Source organism: Urocitellus parryii, chromosome 5, assembly GCF_045843805.1.
Source record: "Urocitellus parryii isolate mUroPar1 chromosome 5, mUroPar1.hap1, whole genome shotgun sequence".
NCBI lineage: Eukaryota > Metazoa > Chordata > Mammalia > Rodentia > Sciuridae > Urocitellus > Urocitellus parryii.
Genome location: NC_135535.1, coordinates 37,834,888 through 37,857,970, shown reverse-complemented (window position 1 = coordinate 37,857,970; position 23,083 = coordinate 37,834,888). Strand labels below are relative to the sequence as shown.

Genomic DNA, 23,083 nt, shown 5'->3' with positions numbered 1-23,083 from the left:
TTGGTAGTTCAAAACATTACATCTATTTTGATATATTTCACAGTTTGATTCAAAAGGGTTATGAACTCCCATTTTTACCCCATATACAGATTGCTGAATCACATCAGTTACAATGTCACAAGTGGGAGGGTGTTTCTGGTGGTTATGGACTAGGGATATCTCTAAACATTTTATGCTGCACAGGACAGCTCCCCATGATGAAATTATCTAATACAGAATGTCAGTAGCACTGCACTGATGGATCCCAAACTTTTAAATATTGCAATGAGCTTTGTTTAACTTCCAGTTCCCTGTTTTTTTCTTTTTTTTTTTTTATTGAGGATGGAACCCACTAAGCCACATTTTCAGCCCTTTTTATTTTTTATTTTGAGTCATGGCCTCACTAAGTTGCTTAAGCCCTCTCTAAGTTGCTGAGGATAGCTTTGTACTTGAAATCCTCCTGCCTCAGCCTCCTGAGTTACTGGGATTACAGTTGTGTGCCCTTGTACTAGGCTACTTTCCCATCACTTAAAACAAATCTGCTTCTTTGAAAGTCAAGCTATTGAAGTATAATTTACATACAGTAATATTTCCCCTTTTTAGTGTACTGTTCTGAGAAATTCAGTAGTCATGTGTAGGTATATGCTACTGTGCCCAGTCAGTTACCGCTTTTCCACCCATGTTTCCACCCCTTCTCATTACTATTAAGTTTTCATTCTTTCCAATCATTTTTGCCCTTAAAATTTTTACTTCATTTTCTCTTTTGAAAAACCCAATATCCAATCTAATGTCTTTTTGAACAAGGCAAAGCCTGAGAGGTATTTACAACATGGCACACTTAATGATGATTGGTGATGTTCTAGGTTGTTACAAAACCAATGTTTAAATTACTGTCTGAGATGTGGAGGATTTTTTCAATGAAAACTACAATTTGGGAGAAATTCAGAGTCAAAAGTACTCACGTTAACTCTTACATTAAAATGGAAGTTTGTCTACAGAACTACTTAGCTAATTGATGGAATGCTATGGTTTACCTCTCAATAATTTATCTGACATGAAGAAGAAAACATGGAGAGATTTAGTGCAAAAAATCATAGTTCAAGGGGAAATTTTTTGTGTTACCTCAGTGTCTTGTTCATAGGGCCTTTGTACACACTGGATTCTCAAAGGGTGACTGATTGATGGTGGAAACAGCTGTGGGGCTCAGGCATAAACTATTGACTGGAATACCAGAGCATCTCTGAATTATGTGTTTGTGATTCGTGCCCTCTCTAATTCCCCTGTGGAGGCAGAGCTCAAGTGAGCTGTTGGAAGGTAGAAGATCTTCACCTTATCCTCTGTGAAGTTCCCCGTCCATGGCGCTTTATCACAACCCTTTAGATCTCCTCGGTGTCCCCTGCTTTTCTGCAGACTCCTTTTGTGGTTAAGGTGCAAAATGATTTAGGTAATTTTATTTTATATATGTCATTTGAAGGATGGATATTGTTTTGAATTATGTCTCCATTCTTTATCAGAAAACAGTGTTTAAATAAGGTGCCTTGGTAGATTTTTGAATTAACTGAACTGTCCTAAAATTTCTTGCCTTCCTAAAATTTTTTCCTGGATATCCACAATTGTCTTTTTAAACACTAAGTGCTTTGATGTTAATGATCAACCCTTTTTTGGCTCTAGGAATTAAGACAACTCAAAAACATAAAAAGTAATTAAAAGACAGGGGCCACTTTAAAAAAAAAAACTCACATCCTATACTATGAAATACTTACAAATGTTGAAGCTTGAGCAGAGACTTGATAAAGAATAGAATAAATTCTTTGTGAAAGGGCTTTGTAGGTGAGTTTTGAAGCAGAACTTGAAAAGGAATTGATTAAAGAGTGAATTTGCATCATTAAAAAAAACCAAAAACCTTTTATTTTGGGAAATTTCAAGCAGGCCTAGAAGTGAAAGAAGAGTACAGCATATCTCCATATATGCACATGGATTAAAAAGTTATCAACATCCTCAGCTGGTTCCCATGACTGTTGGTAGTGCAGTTGTATTTTAAAATAAATTTCCAGACATCACACTATTTTTCTCCTATGTGGCTAAGCAAAAAACTAAGAAATGAGCATTTTCATCCACTTAATAGTACTATGACTACAACTAACAAATAAAAATATTGTCTTGGCATCATTTAATACCTAGAGCATATTAAAATTTCCCTGGTTATCACTAAAGCCTATCTAGAGAGAGATGTTCAAATTAGAATCCCAACAAAGGCCCTGCACTGCAGTGGGTATAAAGTCTCTTTAGGGAACATTTTCTTCTATTAATATTAAACCTTACTTCTGACATTGACATTCTATATAAATATCTAATATTTTTTGACCAAAATATCTTTTCCCATTCTGTTTCAATCAGTTATTTTGCTAGGGATGGATAGGGAGAAAGGCATCTTGTTATCCCAGCAAGACCTTCTCCTCCACCCACAGTCTGCTCCTGATGCCTTCACTACATTATCTGCCACTAGTGGACCTTGACATGTATGAATTACATTATGGAATCTAGGAACAATGGCAGTTATTTATAATGTTTCATAGGTCCAGAACTGTGGATAGATTTGTCATGGCCCCTGTTTAAAAACTCTTACCGTGCAGTTTTATTCTTTTCTGTAACTTTACTTTAGTTAGATAAATTATTGTCATTGACAATTACAAATAGGCATGCAAGACTCTCATACCTGTCATACAAACAAAGATTCTTAGATAGGAAAAACAAACACATTTTTAATAATTCAGGATTCCTGGAACACCTCCCATTGTGGGATGAGAAGTTGAAAGGATTTCAGTCGTGAAACTTTTACATAAGGTTGTCTAATCTTGCCATACAGAAATAACTCAAGTCAGAAACAAATACCTGCTTCTTCTCAAAATACAGTGTGTTGTCGAGAAGTAGAGTGATCACAATGTGTTACGGTGGTGCAGAGTTTTAGTAGCTGGAGAATGAAATCTTATAACATAAAGAAGGCAATAGTTATGGAAATAATATTGTTTCAAAATATGTGTCTCCAAAGCTACAAGTCATTAAGTATAACTGAGTTTCTAGTCATTGTAAACATCTACTTTTAATTACAGTATATAAATGATCCCATGTCTCCAGAAATGATGAATATAGTGGATCCAATGATAGGATTTTATGAGGGCTCAGCAGAGATGTCTTCTGATCTGCACTCACTGGCTTCATTTGTGTATAACAATGATGTACATAATAACTTTCTTGTAAGGAGTAGAGCTGAAGACCAGCATTCACCCGTAGGTAGGTGAAATTTTAATTCTCTATGAAATGCATTGAAACCACCAGTAATAGCTAGCAGAGATGTGAACCTTAGCTTAAAGTTCAACCATATTATTAATGATCCATGGGCTGGAGTCAAATTTTTTTCAACCGTCGGTTAACCTCATTCAGCAAATGGAAATGCCACACAGGCAGGAGCTGGCCCCACCTAACCCATTTGACCTTCTTCCTAGAGAAAGTAGCACCCTAGAGTCTTTGGCCAAGCTGCATAGACAATCAGTTATTACAGTTGCCAAAGCAGGTGTGATGGGAAGGGATTAACATATCTTCAAATCATTTACAGGCCTCACATTCTTTGCAGCTTTTGACTAATAGGTTTTCAAATGTCACTAAAGGTAAATAGGTCAGAAAGTTACAACTCTAGTGCATGGAGTAGTAAACAGGTGTAGGTGACCCCAATGATGTGGTGATGTCATTAGCGTATACACTTGCTCTTCAGGGTCAGTGGATCTTATTGTTTCTAAAAGGACAGTGTCATATGTGACAAATTAAAAATATTTGGTTATATGATACAGCTCTAGATTATCTCTTTGATTTTTATAAAATGTTAAGAAGAATATTTTATTTCATTGCCTTTTCACAGATTTGGCATTTTTCTCACTCCAAATTAAGTGTTATTCTATTTATGGTCGAATTAGTTTAAAAAATCACATTTTATTAGATACATGTTTATTTCATTTACCAATCTTTTTTTTTTCTACTGCAAAACTGACTAGGGGCAGCACTACAAATTAAGAGGTCCATGATTTCTGATAAAGATGTCTCCTAAAATACTTCAAATTTTGTCTAATTGTTAATTAAGCATTTTTGAAGCACCAGTTCTAAATTAAGTAAAAATTTAACGTTTGACATCTCTGTTCAGTCATATTTATGTTTCAGTTATTCAAGGATGCTGGCTTTGAAGAAATTGTTGGGACTAGTGAATGTATGGTGAATTTTGAGTCCAAATAAAATTCTCGTTTCTTTAGCTCTCCTAATAAACAGTGTTGATTTATAATATTTCAATTTAATATTATTGTCTAGTCTTTGTTTTCAGAAAAAAATCATAGACAGTCTCCCATAGAAAATTATATTTTCTCAAAGCCCAAATTTCATGTTCAGAAAAGTATATGACAACTAATGATGCTATATTATGAGCACAATGTGTTTGTAGACATTATAGGGGAAATATTTAGAATTCATACTAATATTCAATATGATCTCTAAAATCAATGATTTTATGTTTTTTATTAATTATGATCTATATTTTATACAGAGAGTAGTAAATGAAGAGCTTAATGAATAATGTGATATCAGTTTTCACTGAACAGAAATGGTTTTGAATCCAAATAAAATTTTCATTTCTTTAGCTCTCCTAATAACACCCCCCATTTTTTTTCTCTCCTCACTGATGCAAACAGTAACCACAAGGAATCAGTATATCACTGACATTGCTGCCGAACAGCTGTCTTACGTTATCAGGCGACTTGCTCCTTTCACTGAGCACATGATTAGTGTATCTGCTTTCACCATCATGGGAGAAGGACCACCAACGGTTCTCAATGTTAGGACTCGTGAACAAGGTAAGACTGTATTTCCTTTGAAACAGTTACCTGCAAATACTGCTCTTGCATACTATAATGCTTTTCTTTTCATTCATATTAATTTTTCATTCTTCTTTTCAAGTGCCAAGCTCCATTCAAACTATAAACTATAAAAATATTAGTTCTTCATCTATTTTGCTATATTGGGATCCTCCTGAATATCCCAATGGAAAAATAACCCATTATACCATTTATGCAATGGAACTGGATACAAACAGAGCATTCCAGATGACTACTATAGATAACAGCTTTCTCATAACAGGTAGCACAAAAAATATGTTTTTTAATATTCCTAATTTGATAGAAATATGCATCTCTATATACCTTAAACAAGACAGGATTCATGCAATATCATTTCAGATTTTGTTGTTCTACAGATCCATGGATATCTTCAAAAATACTTGCAGAAATAACTTGATTAAACATGTTTTTCTTTAACTGTATTTACCCACAAAGGAATAAAAAGCATCTGATCACAAGTTTCATAGAAATTTGCTTAACTGCGGAAATACTACAACTGGTACACTGAAGTAACTCATTGTTGAAGATTTGAATGAATGTGAATAGCAGCTGAAGTGTTGCCAAGCCAACCATTCCCCTTTCTATGTGCCAAAACTTATTTTTCAGCTTTAGATTAGTGTCTTAATATTTTAGGAAAGAACTTAGACATCATATACATGGAAATGCTGAAAAAGTTCAAGGAATATGGGGATATTGGGATTATATGGAAACTGATTTAGATAACAATCCCTCTAATAAATCATTTGCACTTTCCCTATCTTAAATATCATTAATACATTAAACAGTTTCCTATTATCCTTTCAGGGCTAAAGAAATACACAAAATACAAAATGAGAGTGGCTGCCTCTACTCATGTTGGAGAAAGCTCTTTGTCTGAAGAAAATGAGATCTTTGTGAGAACTCCAGAAGATGGTAAGAATATCAGGTGCAATTTTAACTTAGAAAGAAAGAGAGTGATATTACATGGCTACTGTTTCTACTTCATTCCTTCTTCCATGTCTGAAGGAATAAGCATTAAAAAATGTGCTTAATATTTTGTTTTCTTCCCCTAGAGCCAGAATCGTCACCCCAAGATGTTGAAGTAATAGATGTATCTGCAAGTGAAATAAGGTTAAAGTGGTCACCACCTGAAAAACCTAATGGGATTATTGTTGCTTATGAAGTTCTCTATAAAAATATGGATACTTTGCTTATAAAGAACACCTCAACAACAAGTATAACTTTAAGGGACTTAAAACCTTACACTCTCTATAACATTTCTGTCAGGTCATATACCAAATTTGGTCACGGCAATCAGTCATCTGCATTACTATCTGTAAGAACTTCTGAGACTGGTAAGTTTTTCTTGTTATTGTTGTTGAATAAAATCTAGTGGTGTATAAACGTAGCTGATAATTGTTGTATTGTTTATATTTTTAACTTCAAATTCCTCATGATTTTTTTTTGTTGTGTGTAATTCATATATTTATTTGATTTCTTTCTGGCAAAAATGTGAGAAAAGTTTTGGCCATGCAAGTTTTTTTTAAGCCTGATTTACATACAAGATACCTCCTAATAAAGACCAGTTCTTTTGTGCTGGAACATAGTTTAGTGGTGAAATATTTGCTAGCACGCATGAAGCCCTGGGTTTGATCCTTAGCATGGAAAAAAATCAGTGAATTTTACAAATGAAAGATCTTGAGAAACCCGAGGTTTTAATATACCTGTAAATTTTGAATTTAATAACTGCTTGCTTTTAATTTAGGCAAAAACAGAGACACACCCATAGGAATAAATTCTGATATTTTTTTGTTATTTGTTCTAATTTGTTTTACAAGACAGCATAATGCATTTTGATTCATTGTACACAAATGGAGAACAACTTTTCATTTCATGATGTAGAGTGGTACCATATATGCAGTCATACATGTACCTAGGGTAATGATGTCCATCTCATTCCACCATCTTTCCTGCCCCTATACCCTTTCCCCTCTCTCCCTTATGCCCAAAGTTCCTCCATTTTTCTCCTGCCCCCCACCCCCTGCCCCATTATGGATCATTATGGATCAGCATTCACTTACCAGAGAATTTGGCCTTTGGTTTTGGGGGGATTGATTTACATGATTTAGCATGATATTCTCCAGCTCCATCCATTTACCTGCAAATGCCATGATTTTATTCTCTTTTAATGCTGAGTAATATTCCATTGGTATGTATACCACAGTTTTTTTTGTCCATTCATCTATTGAAGGGCATCTAGGTTGGTTCCACAGTTTAGCTATTGTGAATTGAGCTGCTATGAACTTTAATGTGGCTGTGTTGCTATAGTAAGCTGATTTTAAATCCTTTATGTATAGACCGACTGAGGAGTGGAATAGCTGGGTCAAATGGTGATTCCATTCCAAGTTTTCTAAGGAATCTTTATACTACTTTCCATAGTGATATAGATAACAAAACAGAGTGGAAACACAAAATGGCTGGGGAATCCTTATAGAGGAAGTAACATTCAACCTGGATCTATCTATCTTTCTTTCTTTTTTTTTTTTTTTTCGGGTATTGGGGATTGAACCCAGGGCTGTTTAACTACTGAACCACGTCTTGAGCCTCCCTTCTCCCCACTTTTTAAATTTTGAGACAGGGTCTTGCTAAGTTGGATAGGGCCTTACTGAGGCTGGCCTCAAACTTCTGATCCTCCTGCTTCAGCCTTGGGAACCACTGGGATTACAGGTGTGCACCACTGCAACTGGCTACTCGAATCTTAATGAGGAAGATGGAGTGGCAGGAGACTATTTGTGGACTGGCTACTGGCTGAACATCATGAAATTGCCACTTTTATAGGTCATAAGTGGCCAAATATCAGCAATTTTCTATGATTTATCCAGATATTATTTGCAAGGTTCTGTCCTTGACTTTGAGGATCTACAAATCTAGTAAAGCAGCTTACCTTTGAGTGAAAGTATTCTCTTGAGACTCTGTACAGAAATTAAGATGTTGAGTTGGTACAAAGTGCTCATAGAAATAGAGTAATTTCCATTGACACAATAGGAGAATAATAAGCATTTTATATCTTCAGGAGTTGATATATTCCTTAATTTAAAGTTAATTGACATAAAACTATGTGGTATGCATCATTGCTTTTATAACTATTATACCTAAAATAAGTATTTTTGAGGGATATATTTCCCTTTTAGTGACTCAGTGTTATTTTATACTGGGCCTAGGGAAAAAAACAAGCATTTTGAAGCCTATTAGATGCCATGGGCTGTGGTAATGGCTGTCACACAAATTGTCTTTTAAATTCTAGAGTAAAGCATAAGGTATTATCTTTATGTCTCATGAAAAACTGAGATTCTCAGAGGCTCATTCTGTGAACAAATATTTCCAATATGCTGGGTCCTACTGGTTATATAGAAATGTCAAAGAAAATTATTTCTGACCTCCTGAAGTTGATATTCATTGGTGGATGTGTAATTGCTTAAGGTCATCTAGGTGGTAATTGATGATGCTAGAAGTGGAAGCCAAACCCATCTGCCATAAAGCCCCTTTTACTTTCACATCACATGTTGTTTTGCAGACCAACAATAAAGGTGGTAAATTAAAAAAATATATTTAGGATTTCCCTGTTAATTTTTGCTGTGATATTTTGCTATTTGCACAGCATGAGGAAGCAAAGTAATAACTCTGAAACATCCTGTTGTGATATTAAGGAATTACCACATACATGAATGCTTACCAGATCTTTTACTACTTAAGTAGTCACAACATCAAGAGCATCTGAATTTAATGATGCAGTATATAATAATTTTTATTTTCAGATTTGTACATGTATGTATTCTTTAACTTAGAATTGAAATAGTAGATTTAATTTTCATTATCTGTTTGTCTGGACTTAATTCTAAGGGGGAGATTATAAACCTCAAGTGAATATAAGAATTTAATTTTAGATATAATCTTAAAAAGAATTTTAGTTCTGGAAAATACATTATAAAACATAGAACTCTTCATAGGCAAGAGGATCAATTACTATTTGAGTAAAAGTACTCATAAATCATAGGTGATAAGAAGTAAATTTGGGGCTTCACAGTAGGTCTATTGAGCCCCATTTAGGATTCATTGAATAGGCCTGAGATATACCTAGAAAAATACTGAAGAGGAGAAGTGACTCAGCCCAGGTTTTCCTAGCCTCCTGTTGGATTGCGTTGACACAGACTTCTCAGAAAACAAAGAAACCTAAATGATAGTCTTGGGTTTAGTGCCCATCCTCCTGATTTTTGGCTCTCTGTCCTAACTTGAAGTGGTCTCAAGGTCTGTGAATTCTCCATCTGTGTGGAAGTGAAATAGAGTGGAATCTATACCTATGTCAGTCTACTATGATTGAGCCCCCAAGTTTAGCTCCTTGGGTAGAAGCAGCAGCCAGGGTTTAGTGGTCTCAAGATGTCCTTGGAAGCAAAATGTGCTCAAGAACAACACTTTGTGCCCAGGCTCAATAATCTTATTAAATGAGGGAAATACCTTTTCCTTATTACAAAATAAGTACCCACTCTTCAATAAAGTTTTGTGAGAAATTGAGTGATGTGTTAACTCAGTGAAGTGTTAATGCTGTTAATTACAAATATGAGTAAGTTATCTATTCAAATGCCTTATCTTATTTGGAGTTTACTAATGCTTGGAAGTGAAATACTCTATGTTAAACAGGAAGATCAATATTAGATTGATTTTTTTATGTTGTGTGAGTGTGTGTATGTGTATCTATGTATGTTTGTTTTGTGGTTATAGATTATGCAGTTTACAAGCTTAAAATTAGTTTTTTATTTTCTCATGCTTAGTGTGTGATTATCCAAAACATAACACTAAGAAGTTCCCATAAAAATCTTTTGATTATCTGCAATATTTCCTTGTCTTCCTAAGACATAACTTTCTTTACAGTGAAACCTTAACCAAACACCTTGAACATTTCTGATTTGGACCAACAATGTATACATTATCTACTAATGGATGTAGATATTACCAAAAATTTGAGTAGAACTCTTATAAGCTTATTTTCATCAATCAATAACTTTTTAAAATTTGTCTGCATACATTACTACTATGTATACCAAACAAAAACCTTTTGGTATATTCAGAGTAACTTTCCATTTGGGAATCATCAAGAAACATATTTTGTCTTTTATTTTTAGATTTTAAATAGATTCAGCTTTTCCAATTAATTATAATTATTATTTTTTATTTATAAGTTATCTACTTTGCAAAATATTACTACAGTTGGGAATACTCTTCATACTAGTTGAAAAATTCTAAGTGCATCTTTACTCCCCAGAATCAGTGAGTCATTGGGTTGTCTTGCTGAAGATCCAGCACTGGTCATACCCTAATTATAAAGGAATGAAATGCCTGGGATGCATGAGCTTAGGGATGCACGTTTGTCCTGACCATTGGTGGCAGGCAAGCAACTGCAGAAGGACAGCTTAACAAATTCTTAGAGTTTTTCAAAATCAGAAGTTACACTAAGTTATAATTTTTTTTGAATTTTCAAAAAATTTTAATTAAATTATTATTTATTCTAATTTGTTAGCATTAGTAGCAGAATGAAATTCATTTCATATTTATTACACATATAGAGCACAATTTTTTAAGTCACTGATTGTCCACAAAATATTTTTACACTGTGTCTTCATACATGTACTTAGAGTAATGATGTCTAACTCATTCCACCATCATTCCTGCCCCTTCGCCCCCTCCCTTCTCCTCCCTCCTCTTTGCCCTATCTAAAGTTCCTCCATTCCTCCCATTCTCCCCCCAACATCACCATTATGATTCAGCATCCTCATATCAAAGAAAACATTTGGCTATTGGTTTTTCGGGATTGGCTTACTTCATTTAGCATCATATTCCCCAATTCCATCCATTTCCCTGCAAATGCTCTTTTAATGCTGAATAACGTTCCATTGCATATATATATACCAAAGTTTCCCTATCTACTCATCTTCTTAAGGGCATCTGTATTTATTAAACAGTTTAGCTATGGAAAATTGTGCTGCTATAAACATTGATATGGTTGTGTCCCTGTAGTATTCTGTTTTTAAATACTTTGAGTATAAACCAAGGAGTGGGATAGCTGGGTCAAATGGTGGTTCCATTCCAAGTTTTCCAAGGAGAAAATACTGTTTTCTAGATTGCCTGCACCAATTTGCAGTCCCACCAGCAATGTATGTGTGCCTTTTTCTCCACATCCTCACCAACACTTATTGTTATTTGTATTCTTGATAGCTGCCACTCTGACTGGAATGAGATGAAATCTTAGAGTAGTTTTGATTTGCATTTCTCTAATTTCTAGTAATATTGGACATTTTTTCATTTGTTTGTTGATTTATTGTATATCCTCCTCTGAGGAGTGTCTGTTCAGTTCCTTGACCCATTTATTGATTGGGTTATTTGTTATAAATTTTAAGCATAACATTTTTAATTCTTTTTTTTTTCTAATGATTTAGAAGATTTTCAATACAATATTATTTATTTTTGTTATGTGTGAACTTCTTCCTCATTTTTGATATATTTTGTAACATTGTATTTATTCATTCACTGAACTTATTTTTTCTGGATTCCATATTATATTACTATTCCATATTATATTACTACTATTACTATCTAGGTGGATATGGCAATAAACAAGACAAAGTCCCAATCTTGGAATTTAACATTCTGGAAAAGTCATAGATTTGAAAAAAACAGTAAACAAATTTATGATTTTGGTGTAGTGGTAAGCTGTATGAAGAAATTAAGAAAAATACCTGAGAAGAAGAGAGATAATCATAGAATATAAAGCAAGCTACTTGAGATGGGGGTAAGAAAAATGGCCTCAGGTTGTATTTGTCCAGAAATTAATGATTTGTAGGACTAAATTAGATCAAAACAGGAAGAAAAGTATTCTTGAAGGAGGAATAGCAATTGCCAATTCTGCAAGTGGGGAGAATTTTGTGTGTGTGTGTGGTTGATGAAGAACTGGGCATTCCTCTCATTCAAGCAGTATGAGTTATTGGTAGAAAATTGGCAGTTGAGGACAGAGACATGCAGAGGCAAATTGTAGGTTCTTGGGAGCCATTCCAAGAAGTTTGGAGTTTAATTTTAGCCAGAAGGTACTGGAGAATTAAGAAAAAAGAACATGATATGAACAATTTTGGAAAGTTTCTGCTGAGTATGATATGGGAATGAAGAGGAAAATCATGGTTATTGGATTATTGGTCTGGGTGAATGGTAATGCCATTTACTGAAGGTAAATCCTAGGAAGAGGTCAGTTTGGAGAAAATTCAAAAGTTCCCTTTTAGACACATTTGGGATATCCAAGTACCCTGTCATAAAGACAATGGGGTAAATAAGTTTAAATCTCAAAAAATACACAATTTAAAGGCATTAACATATTTATGGTATTTGAAGTCAATAGACAAGATGAAGTCACATGAGGATGAATATAGAAAGAGATGATGAGTAGCATATAACTGTATTCTGGCCAATATAACATAGACATTGGGAAATCAAGGAAGAGCCAGTGAAGGACTAAGCAAAAGTCACCAGTGAAGAAGAAGAAAATTCTGGAGATCATGTCTTGGAATCCAAGTAAATACATATTTTTTCAGTTAGAAGGAATATATTTCTTATTTTAAAAAATGTAGTTGAGAAGTGAAGAAAAATGAGAGCATACATTTGATTGGTGGTTTGGCAGGATGGAGGTCATCAGTGACTTAATGTGTGTAGATTTCATAGAAAGGAATGGGAAAACAATCCTCACTAACGTGTGATGAAGAGAGAACAATAGGTAAGAAAGTGTAGCAATTTGAGTAAAGACAGAGTTTTGAGTTTTGATAGCAAGTGAAGGATAGAAGGGAGGAGCAATAACTGAAGGGTGAGTGGAATTGAAGGAGATTGATTTTTTTTACCATGATGCACATTACAATGCATGTGTGTTCGAGAATACATCTGAATAGTTTCACATTGTAAAGTCTTTCAATAGCCAGGAGGAATGGAATATAATGCAGTAGTGGAGGCTAGGCCTTGGAAAGCAGAAAGGAGGATAGGCATCTAAAGGAAAACTTGTGGTAGGAAGATAATTTAGTTTTGAGTTTGTAAAATTTATGTTTTGTAAAATGAGAAGCAAATTTATGAGTTTGTAAAATGAGAAGAAAATTTATCAGGTTAGAATAAGGAAGGGAGAGGCTCAGGGAGAGAGGAGATGGTGAAAACACACCTAGTGGCAGACTGAACTAACTAAAAAAAAATTTAAAAAAATGTGTACCAGGCAATGCAAAAGACTCCTTTGAGAGGATAAATTGAAGTGGTTTTTTTCTGCATAGAGGGGTTTTTGGTGCATCCATTTTTATATGCTACCATGGGGATGTAGAAGTAGTACCGAGTTTGATTTCACCTGAATTGAAGTTTTGCCAGGAAAGTAACATAGAAATGGAAGGAGTCAGTGGAAATTGCTAGGGAATGATTAGAGTGACTCTGGGCTCTACATAAGGAAGGTGATGGGCAGTGAAAAGGGTCAAAGAATTTGTGGATGGGGAATTCAAGAGTCAGTAAGCTTTGAGCCAGGAGGTGGTACCCAAGAGAAGAGAACTGAGAGCCAATGGTAATGGCCAGGTTTCAGGTGTTGCTATGAAAGCCACTGGTTAGGGTGTGGTGAAGTGGTTAGGGTGTGGAGGAAGAGCACTGGCATTAGGAAGACCAAGGAACATGGAGTCCAGAGAACTGGGCAGATTATTTGCATGGATACTGACATCTCTAAGACTGATAGAGAGAAAATAAGTCACCAAGGTGACAACATCTTTAAGCTTTGGGGGAAATGGTGCCAGATGATTGTTTTAGGAAAGTGACATAAGTGATTTAAGTGAGGTCAGTTAGGAAGGTGTCTCAACAATGCTTGATGAAATTTGTCTGCAAAGGATCTATGATTCTTTAGTAAGAAAGAAGGAGATAAAAATCTGCATATGGAAAAGAAGAGTAATATATGTGACTACCCAACTCCTGGACCCTATGGTTAGAGGGATTATAAGAACAAGTCTGGTACCTGAGAGAGCTCAAGTGTTATGTACTCAATAGGTTTAAGGTTTTGTTTACAGCCAGAAGATAATGGAAGCATTCACAGTGGGTTTTGAGGATTTTTCTCAGTATGGTGGATTGGCTTAAAATGACAGTAGAGATTTAGGATGTTGGGAAGGGGAGTAGGATTATATTGCTATATGTTGTTATGTCTAACTATGCATTGAATAATAATTTCCCAAAGTCTTGACATTCTTATGTCAGTTTTTCCTATTAAATCTGCCTTCGATGTCACATACCCTATAACTGATACTATATACCCTGTAATAATTGAGGGGACACATTGTCTATGCTTTCAAGGTTTCTAAATTTTGTTACTCTAACCACATTTATAAGTAATAATTTTTATACCCATTGTATTTAAAATACTGTTAATAAATGGCTAAATTTCTTTTTTTGAAAGAAAAGAATCTTAATAACAGGACTCTAAAATGGCAATAATGCTTACGTACTTATTTTATACTGTTTAATCCCTCCCCTAAATAGTCATTATTGTTATTGTTCTATACAGGCAATTTTTAAGCATAATATTCGTAATTGTGGTCTTTCATCTTGGGCAAATATTTTTTTAAAAAAATGTACCTAGCCAGATGTGATGATGCCTGATATAATCCCAGCTACTCTACCAAAGAGACTGAGACAGGAGGGTCTCAAGTTTGAGGTTAACCTGGGCAATTTAGCAAGACTCTGTGAATAACAAATAGATAAATAAATGAATAGGGCTGGGGATGTAGCTCAGTGGTAGAGTGTCTCTGAATTCAGTATCCAGTATGCATTATAAATAAGTAAGTAAGTACCTAAACTATATTGTTTATCATTTCTTTTACTGGAGGTGTTAATAGTATTTTCTCTCAGTTATTGCTTATTTGAATACATTTTTATTTCACCCTTGGTTATTTTTCTGTGTATAGAATTCTAGTAGTTCTTCAGTTCTTGTCAATTGTCAGTATGTCATTCCTTAATTGATTTGTCTTCTTTCTGGTGCCTTTAAGATCTTCTCTTCTTTGGTCTTCTATATTTTCACAATATGTTAAAACATGATTTTTTAAAAGCAAATTTCTTTCTATTGATTTATTGAGATTTCTTCTTCTGAATTCTGACATCTTTCAAAAATTTTGAAGTCTCAGCCATTATCACTTCAGATATTTCTTTACTTCATTCTGTTATTTTGGACCCCTTCAGCAGATCATTTATATTTTTCAACTACCATTCTACACTTTTCCCCAATTTTTTCTTTGAACCGCACACTCTTTTTAATTGCTGATTAATGATTTTACTGAAAGTAATGTAAATGTTTTAAATTATAATTTTCTGTGACAGTTGATAAATCCCACTTTGCATGCTTTATATAAGTATACATTTAAACTTTTTCTATGATTATAAAACAAATACCCAGTGAACATACTCTGTTCTCATATAGGACTTTACATCAACTGGTAATAAAATCGCTGGTGTCATTCTGAGTTCTTTTACATTATCTATTTTCCACATTTTTATTGGTGTGTTATTGTTATACATAGTAATGGGATTTGCTGTTACATATTTGTACTATTGTATGAATTGGTTTGCTTTATCTCTTCTTTTTAGGTATACATAACAGAGTATATTTTAATATATTTATATAAACACGAAGTATGTCTTATTCTAATTAGGAGCCCAGTCTTGTGGATGTAGATGACATGGAGATTCACTCTGGTAACAGTCATATACGTACATACAGATATTATGTCAGATTCATTCCACTGTCTTTCCTTTTTGAGTACCCTCTTGCTAATTTCTTTGAAACTACTATCATTTAAATGAATTATCTTCATCTATCTAATCTGCTTTTTTTAATTTCAGTTATTTTGTTCCTCTGTTTTAGAAAATGTATTTGGATCCATTCCATACTTATCTATATTATTTATTGTTATTTATAGAGTACTTTGCTAATATTTTAAAAACATTTAATTTTTTTGAAATATACTGAACATTTAATAATTTTCATATCTGAAGCCTTTAGATAATTACTGTGTGTGTGTGTGTGTGTGTATGTGTGTGTTAATTTTTCCTTCTTCTTTGCTGACTTTTACTGTTGGTGTTCTTAGTGATTTTTGTTTGTGTATTTGGTGATTTTTTTTTTTTTTTAGTGAGCTCATATTTCCACTTTATCTGTGAGTAATTTATGTGGTTTGAATTGAAGTTGAGTTCTTCCAGGGAGGATTTATATTTATTTCATATAGTTGCTCAGGAGTAAGGGCACAGTTTCATTTTAATCTAAATTCTGAAATAGATTTCTTTAGGTTATATACAAGTATCATGGATTTAAGCCATATATGCTCTTGGGGATAGGCTTGGAATTCCAAAACGGCATATTTTTTATTTTCTGCTTTTTCACTCAGAAATTTCAGAAGAAAAATTTTTCTATTCTCTCTTCTACGTGTGTTCTTTCCTCTGTTCATTAGGATTTATTTCTACCAGCCACTGAGAATGAGGGCACCCCATTGCTGGTCCTGGGGATCCCACTCACTTGAACTCTGTGGCTTCCACAGAGATATTCATTGTGTCCCCTGTAGTTCTCCAATATATTGGTTCTTGTTGAAGTTGCATTTTTGGGGGGTTCCAGCTCTTTGTGCAGGGATATTCCTTCTCTTTCAACATCCCCAAGGCTTTATATTCTTTCTGTGGAAGTCTACACAAATGTTAATAAGGAAAATGCAGTACTGTCAGGATAATGGGCACTTATAAGGCAAGGTTGGTTAGTACCGCTTCCTTCTCTGGATTCCTGTTTTCACTATGTTTATGTGTTTTCTGTTTTAATTTTTTGTTTCTTCTTTGGCCACCACTAATTGATTTTTGTCAACTCTGCAATTTCTTAAAGAAAATTTGTTTTAATGTTATACAGAGTTTTATTTTTATTTTTAATAAGATATGAGTGTAGAGTATGTTTTCCCATATTTTGCCAGAATTAGAATCCCATATATAGTTTTTATAATTGAATATGCACAGAGAGTCATTTTATGAATATTATATTTGATATAATAAGAACATTATTAAATGCAGAAAACTAATATTTTATTTACTGATGCCCTCTATTCTTAGGAGACAATTTTGCTGCTAGGTTATACTCTGCAGCATCAGATCTAGGAGATGTTCCTTGTCTTGTCAGAGAATTTGCTATGGTCTGAAACTAACCTGTTAAGCTTTTTTAAAAAAAGTATTATTAATGAAGAACAAAATCAATTTTTAAGTGCTTTCCTGTTCTCTTTCTAGCATTTGCATTTTCAGCAGTTCAAAACAGCTTTTACAGTATTAAATCTCTTAATAAATGTATAATCCTGTGTTATTCTTCAGAATCATTGTATGCATTTTCCTTTGAAATTGTTTTCCTGTACACTTGTGCAAGGTCCAATTTTTATACACCTTGATACATTCAGGGTATATATGATAATCACACTCTAGTTAATTTTGTATATAAATATTCTAGAGAATTTTAGCAGAAAAGATTTTTAGGATGAAATTGTTTTTATGCCATTATGTGTTTTATTTTATCCAGTGCCCAGTAGTGCACCAGAAAATATTACTTACAAAAATATTTCTTCTGGAGAAATTGAGATATCATTCCTTCCCCCACATAGTCCCAATGGAATTATACAAAAATATACAATTTATCTCAAGAGGAGTAATGGAAATGAGGAAAAAAGTATAAATACAACTTCTTTGACCCAGAACATTAAAGGTAAAAGAACAAATCAAATGCTGAATATATACATTTATATTGACAGTGTGGCCTCAAAATATTAACTGAATTTTACATTATACATGGTTTTAGTGTAGTTATTTCTACACAGGGTATGAAAATTCTTTTTGGTACAATATGCCAGGAGTTTATTGCATGTTATATGAAAGAATTTTCTACATTAATTCTTTTCTACATTATCCTATAATTTTTTTCTCTCACAATAGGAATTACTACTACTATATAATTACATTTTATTCAGTTTTTACTTGGGGGAAATTGTGGAATTGAGAACCATTTCATAGTCTGACTCTCTCACATTCTTAAAGGATATTTCTAAGTGTCAAACTTATTCATTTTATTTCTCTTTAGGACTGAAAAAATATACCCAATATGTAATTGAGATGTCTGCTAGTACACTCAAAGGTGAAGGAGTTCGGAGTGCACCCATAGGCATATTGACTGAGGAAGATGGTAAATATAAAAGTGCATACTGATAATCTTTGATTCCATAACATTTCAAGAAACACATATATAAAATGAATCCTAATGTAAATATTCCCCTAGCCTCGACTATCAGTATGTCCCATAACGTGATTATATAAAGATTACATTGTAATGTTATACGTGAAGCTAGTTAAGTAAGATTTACATTAAATAAATTCAGATATAAAATGCTTTTCAAAATTTTGAAGTCATCAGTATTCTGACAAAGCCCAATATGTTTTTCTTTTTTAAAATTGTTTTTAATTTTTAAATACATGACAGCAGAATGCATCATAATTCTTATTACACATATAGAATACAATTTTTCATATCTTGGTTTGTATATAAAGTATGTTCACACCAATTCATGTCTTCATTCATGTACTTTGGATAATGATGTTCATCACATTCCACCATCATTGCTAACCCCCTGCCCCCTCCCTTCCCCTCCCACCCCTCTGCTCTATCTAGAATTTATCTATTCATCCCATGGTCCCTCCTCCTACCCCACTATGAGTCAGTCACCTTATATCAAAGAAAACATTCACCATTTGTTTTTTGGGGATTGGCTAACTTCACTTAGCATTATCTTCTCCAACTGCATTGGAGAAAAGATAGCCTCTTCAACAAATGGTCCTGGGAAATCTGGAAATTTATATTCAACACAATGAAATTAAACCCCTGTCAAACTGGATCAAGGACCTAGGAATTAAGCCAGAGACTCTCCATCTATTAGAAGAAAAAGTAGGCCCTAATCTTCATGTGGGATTAGGCCCCAACTTCCTTAATAAGACTCCTATAGTGCAAGAATTAAAACCAAGAATCAATAAATGGGATGGACTCAAACTAAAAAGTTTCTTCTCAGCAAAAGAAACTATCTGTGAGGTGAACAGAGGGCCTACATTTTGAGAGCAAATTTTTACTCTTCACACAATATGTTTTTCATGGGAACTTTTAGAGCTAAATATTTGGTTTGAATGACTTGAATATTAAACTATGTATGCTACCACTGTGTCTTTCCACTTTCACATTTATAAAAACATGCATTTATATAAGTTTTAGAGAAGATTCTGTATATGACAACTTTCAGCATTTTTAAAATGGCATTAGAATTAGCTTTATAATGAATTCAGGCTGTTTTCCAAGTTTCTCAACATAATTGGCCCTGAATGTTAATAGTCTTCACATTGAATATTTACATATACTCTTTCCTAACCTGAATAAAATCAGCTTTTCCACTGAGACCACTTTATGTTGGCATCTCACAAGGTGATTAGATTTGTATCATGTTAAGAAAATGACTTTTGAGGGCTATAGTTGGTATTAGGATTTGGATTTTATATTTTATACACTGTATATTTTGAAACAATTAGGTTTTTTTTTTTTATAAAAGGAATTCCTGTTGCCATGAGGGGTGGATCTGGGTGCCTCTTAAGTGTTTATGGAGTTTTTCCCCTTCCTTTCTTTCTTTCAAGATTCCTACCTTCTAGCTAGCCTGTACCCTGTCGATGTTGAACACCTCCCTAGCTTCACTCATAAGGGAGGAATGTACACTAAACACTTCCAAAAGGATGAAAGCTTTTTTTTCCCTGCATTCCTGTTACTCTATTCAAAATAACAAAGACTTGGGGACCCTTTGCTTCTTTTGCAAGTTCCTTTCCTCTTTAACTTTCACCAAAGTATTTCACCAAAGTGTCCTGGTACTTTGCACTGGGCTGCCCCAGTTTCTAAGTGCAGTGCTCTTATGAGTTAGTTGTCCCTTGTCATTGTCTATATTTATTGTACTTACTCTCCATCAAAGCTGTCTGTCTGAATTTTCATTTCTTTCATTTATAGATTCTCCTTGTTCTCAAAGTGCAAATTAACTTTATAAATAAATCCTTCCCAGTATGTCAATGATGGAAGAGTAAGGGTGAAGGTTAGCTCTCTTTCTTAGATATGATCTATGATAACATGTACTAAATAATTTTAACAATGCCCTTCTGGAAATAGTACTCACTCTTTTATCTATAATATAGTCAAATAGTCCTAATGGTGAGAATTTGAGATTTTATATGAAGGAATCAGGCCATACTGGACATACATTTTGTGTAGTTAGAGCTTTTACCAGTCAAGTCAAGACTCCAACTTGTGTTATGTATCTGAATTACACAGGCTGTTAAAAGTGTAGACTTTTGAGGTAAACATCCATCTAAGTTCTTGGCCAAGTCATATGATTAATGAAGATCAGAGTAGAGAATGGCTTTTTTTTTTATTGAAAAGAGTGATCTATCCATGAACTATATATCAATTAACACAGTTAAAAGGTCTGAACATATTCTCAAAATCTGTATTAGCTACCTATGAGTTTACTTTTCATTCATAACTGCAACAGTGAACCAAATTTTGGTGAGTTATACTATTTTATATGCAAAAAAGTTGTATTTTCAATTTTAAGACATTATTATACAGTAATACAGCAGATGAGAATTGCTCTCTAAATGTTTTGTCCAAGTGGAAATAAAAATTTGTCTTACCAGGTTGCAGTAATTGTTTATACCACTTATTCCATGTTAAATGCTACTTTTTTTGTTTTCTTATATTGTTATAGCAGAATTACAAGTAGATCCTATTTTTTTCTTGTTTTTGTGCTACATTGGTGTTTCTTTTGAAAACTATTCAATTTTGAAGACTCAGTGAATACATTTGATATGACTTTACAGTTTAATGGCACAACTGAAATTGAGGAATATAGTTTTCCTTAATGAGGTCAATCATTTTAACTGTTTTCCCAATGTAATGCTTATTCCTTTTTCATTTCTTGGATGTGTGATTTTGCCCCCAAGACTCTTTATTGTCTGGAGAGCTTTTGGCTGTACATTATATTTATTCACCCCAATAAAGTTTTCATTTGTATTAGAGGATGCTCATTTACCACGATGTACTTGAATAGTAGGTGAGTCACTGTGACATATTCCTTGTTCTATTTTCTCATGAAATATTTTTTTCCATTGAATCACAGAAACAGATGTTCTGACACCACCATGCAAAATCTTCTTTTATCATCTCATTTGAAAGTAAACAGACTGTTGTTCCTGTGAAAAAAAGCTCTGAACATGATTCATTTACCAGAAAGTTTTTCATTTAAAAAACCCTATTTCCATCTTAACCTTTTCTTATATATGTTTAATGAAATGCATTATTCTATGTACCCACTTTTCAGCTCCTGATTCTCCCCCTCAAGATTTCTCTGTAAAACAGTTGTCTGGTGTCACAGTGAAGTTGTCATGGAAACCACCTCTGGAGCCAAATGGAATTATCCTCTATTACACAGTTTATGTCTGGTAAGATTTTTTTTTTTTGGAAATAGTTCTGAGAACAAATATTAATCTGTAACATGATAGGAATGTAGTTTTTTATTTCAGAATGTGATGCTGCATTAGGAACCTGATTATTAATAGGTTAGTTAATTTGCTTTTATTAAGAAGTAAGTTTTCCTCATATTATGTAGTGGTCCAAGCACAAATAATATAATTTTTGCAGTTTAAAAAAAAGCAATAATGTTATGGACAATTACACTAATTATACTCTTAAAAGTCTGATAGACCAATTTGTATGATTACAAGCATATAATTTTAAACTCTTCTAAAGTTTTACATGAACATCATGCCACTGTCTTTTTAAGTTTCTTTAAGGAAAAAAATCAATTAAAATTTAACTTAAGAAAGTATTTTTTCAGAAATCTGTTAAGGTCAGTTTTCCATTGAGAGGTACTAAGCATGTTTATTTTTTCTCATCCCTTATGTGCTGATTGCTTATTTATCTTTCATTTGTGAAAAGACAGTGTGTCTTGTGATGGCTGTCTTGATTCATGAAAACTCAGCAGATTAAAATCTTCCCTTTGATCTAATGTAAGTCCTCTTAGGAGGACTCACCAGTTATGTAACACATTTCCTAATGAATTTTAAATATTTCTACTTAGAAAATGAAATACTTTATAAAACATAGACATTTCCTTTCTTTTATATTTCTGATTTGGAAGGCCCAACCTTGAATGAGAGGCTACAATATTTTAAAGTCTATTTTTCTTTCATAAATTAAGATTTTTCTCTTCTTATTCCCCTTTTAAGCCTTTTTCTTACTGTTCTTGAGAGATACATATCCTTGTGTTTTTTATTGCCTGATTCTTACTCATTGTGTCTAGTTATGGCAAAATTGGGAGTATCATAAAAGATGTTAGTGAAAATGAAGCAGTGGGAAGAAGTTAACCCCCCTCCCCACATTAACCTACTCCTTCTTTCATTTGGCAATATTGTTAGAATACTTAAATGCATATGAACAAGACACACACAAGACCCACTCCTCCAAGGAACTTGGATTCTGAAGAGATAACTTGATTATATACCCATAAACAGAAATGAATGGATCTCATGGAAAAGAGGATTGCTTTTGATAGAATGTTCCCAGAAGACCTTGTTGAAAATGTGGCATTACAGTGTGTTCTGAAACACAAGAAGGAGTTTCTTACATGTGATGATCTGCAGAAGGGAGCTTTCCAGAGAGAGAGAGAGAGAGAGAGAGAGAGAGAGAGAGAATAAATATCAGCTATATTTGCTCTGTGGGGAAATGTAGCTTGTCATTTTGAAGACCAGAGAGGCCACTGTTGCTGGGGATTTGGGCACCATTGAAGAGTAATATAGAGGGCAGAAGGAAGAAAAAATTTAAGAACTAAGCATGATGGGAATTTGGTCCTAATTTTAAATAAAATGGGAGTTATGGAGTGTTTCAAGGACTTTGAGGTTTTTTACAGAAAATGAATTGTAGGGGGCGAAATTGTTAGCAGGGTCAAAGGTAGGAAGATATTTTAGTAGTATTGGCAAGAGAGGATAACGGAGTAGAAGAGAGAGTGGGCATC

General features: G+C 33.7%; 1 protein-coding gene across 1 annotated transcript in view; it reads left to right on the top strand.

The window, feature by feature from the left end:
• Positions 1-23,083, top strand: part of Ptprq (protein tyrosine phosphatase receptor type Q) — a 196,730-nt gene that overhangs the window by 26,034 nt on the left and 147,613 nt on the right. Inside the window, exons 10-17 of the mRNA XM_026391416.2 lie at positions 3,090-3,270; positions 4,710-4,871; positions 4,975-5,154; positions 5,718-5,825; positions 5,966-6,247; positions 17,521-17,703; positions 18,076-18,177; positions 21,392-21,512. Coding sequence (XP_026247201.2) covers positions 3,090-3,270; positions 4,710-4,871; positions 4,975-5,154; positions 5,718-5,825; positions 5,966-6,247; positions 17,521-17,703; positions 18,076-18,177; positions 21,392-21,512 — 1,319 coding nt within the window. The remainder of the gene's footprint in view (positions 1-3,089; positions 3,271-4,709; positions 4,872-4,974; positions 5,155-5,717; positions 5,826-5,965; positions 6,248-17,520; positions 17,704-18,075; positions 18,178-21,391; positions 21,513-23,083) is intronic.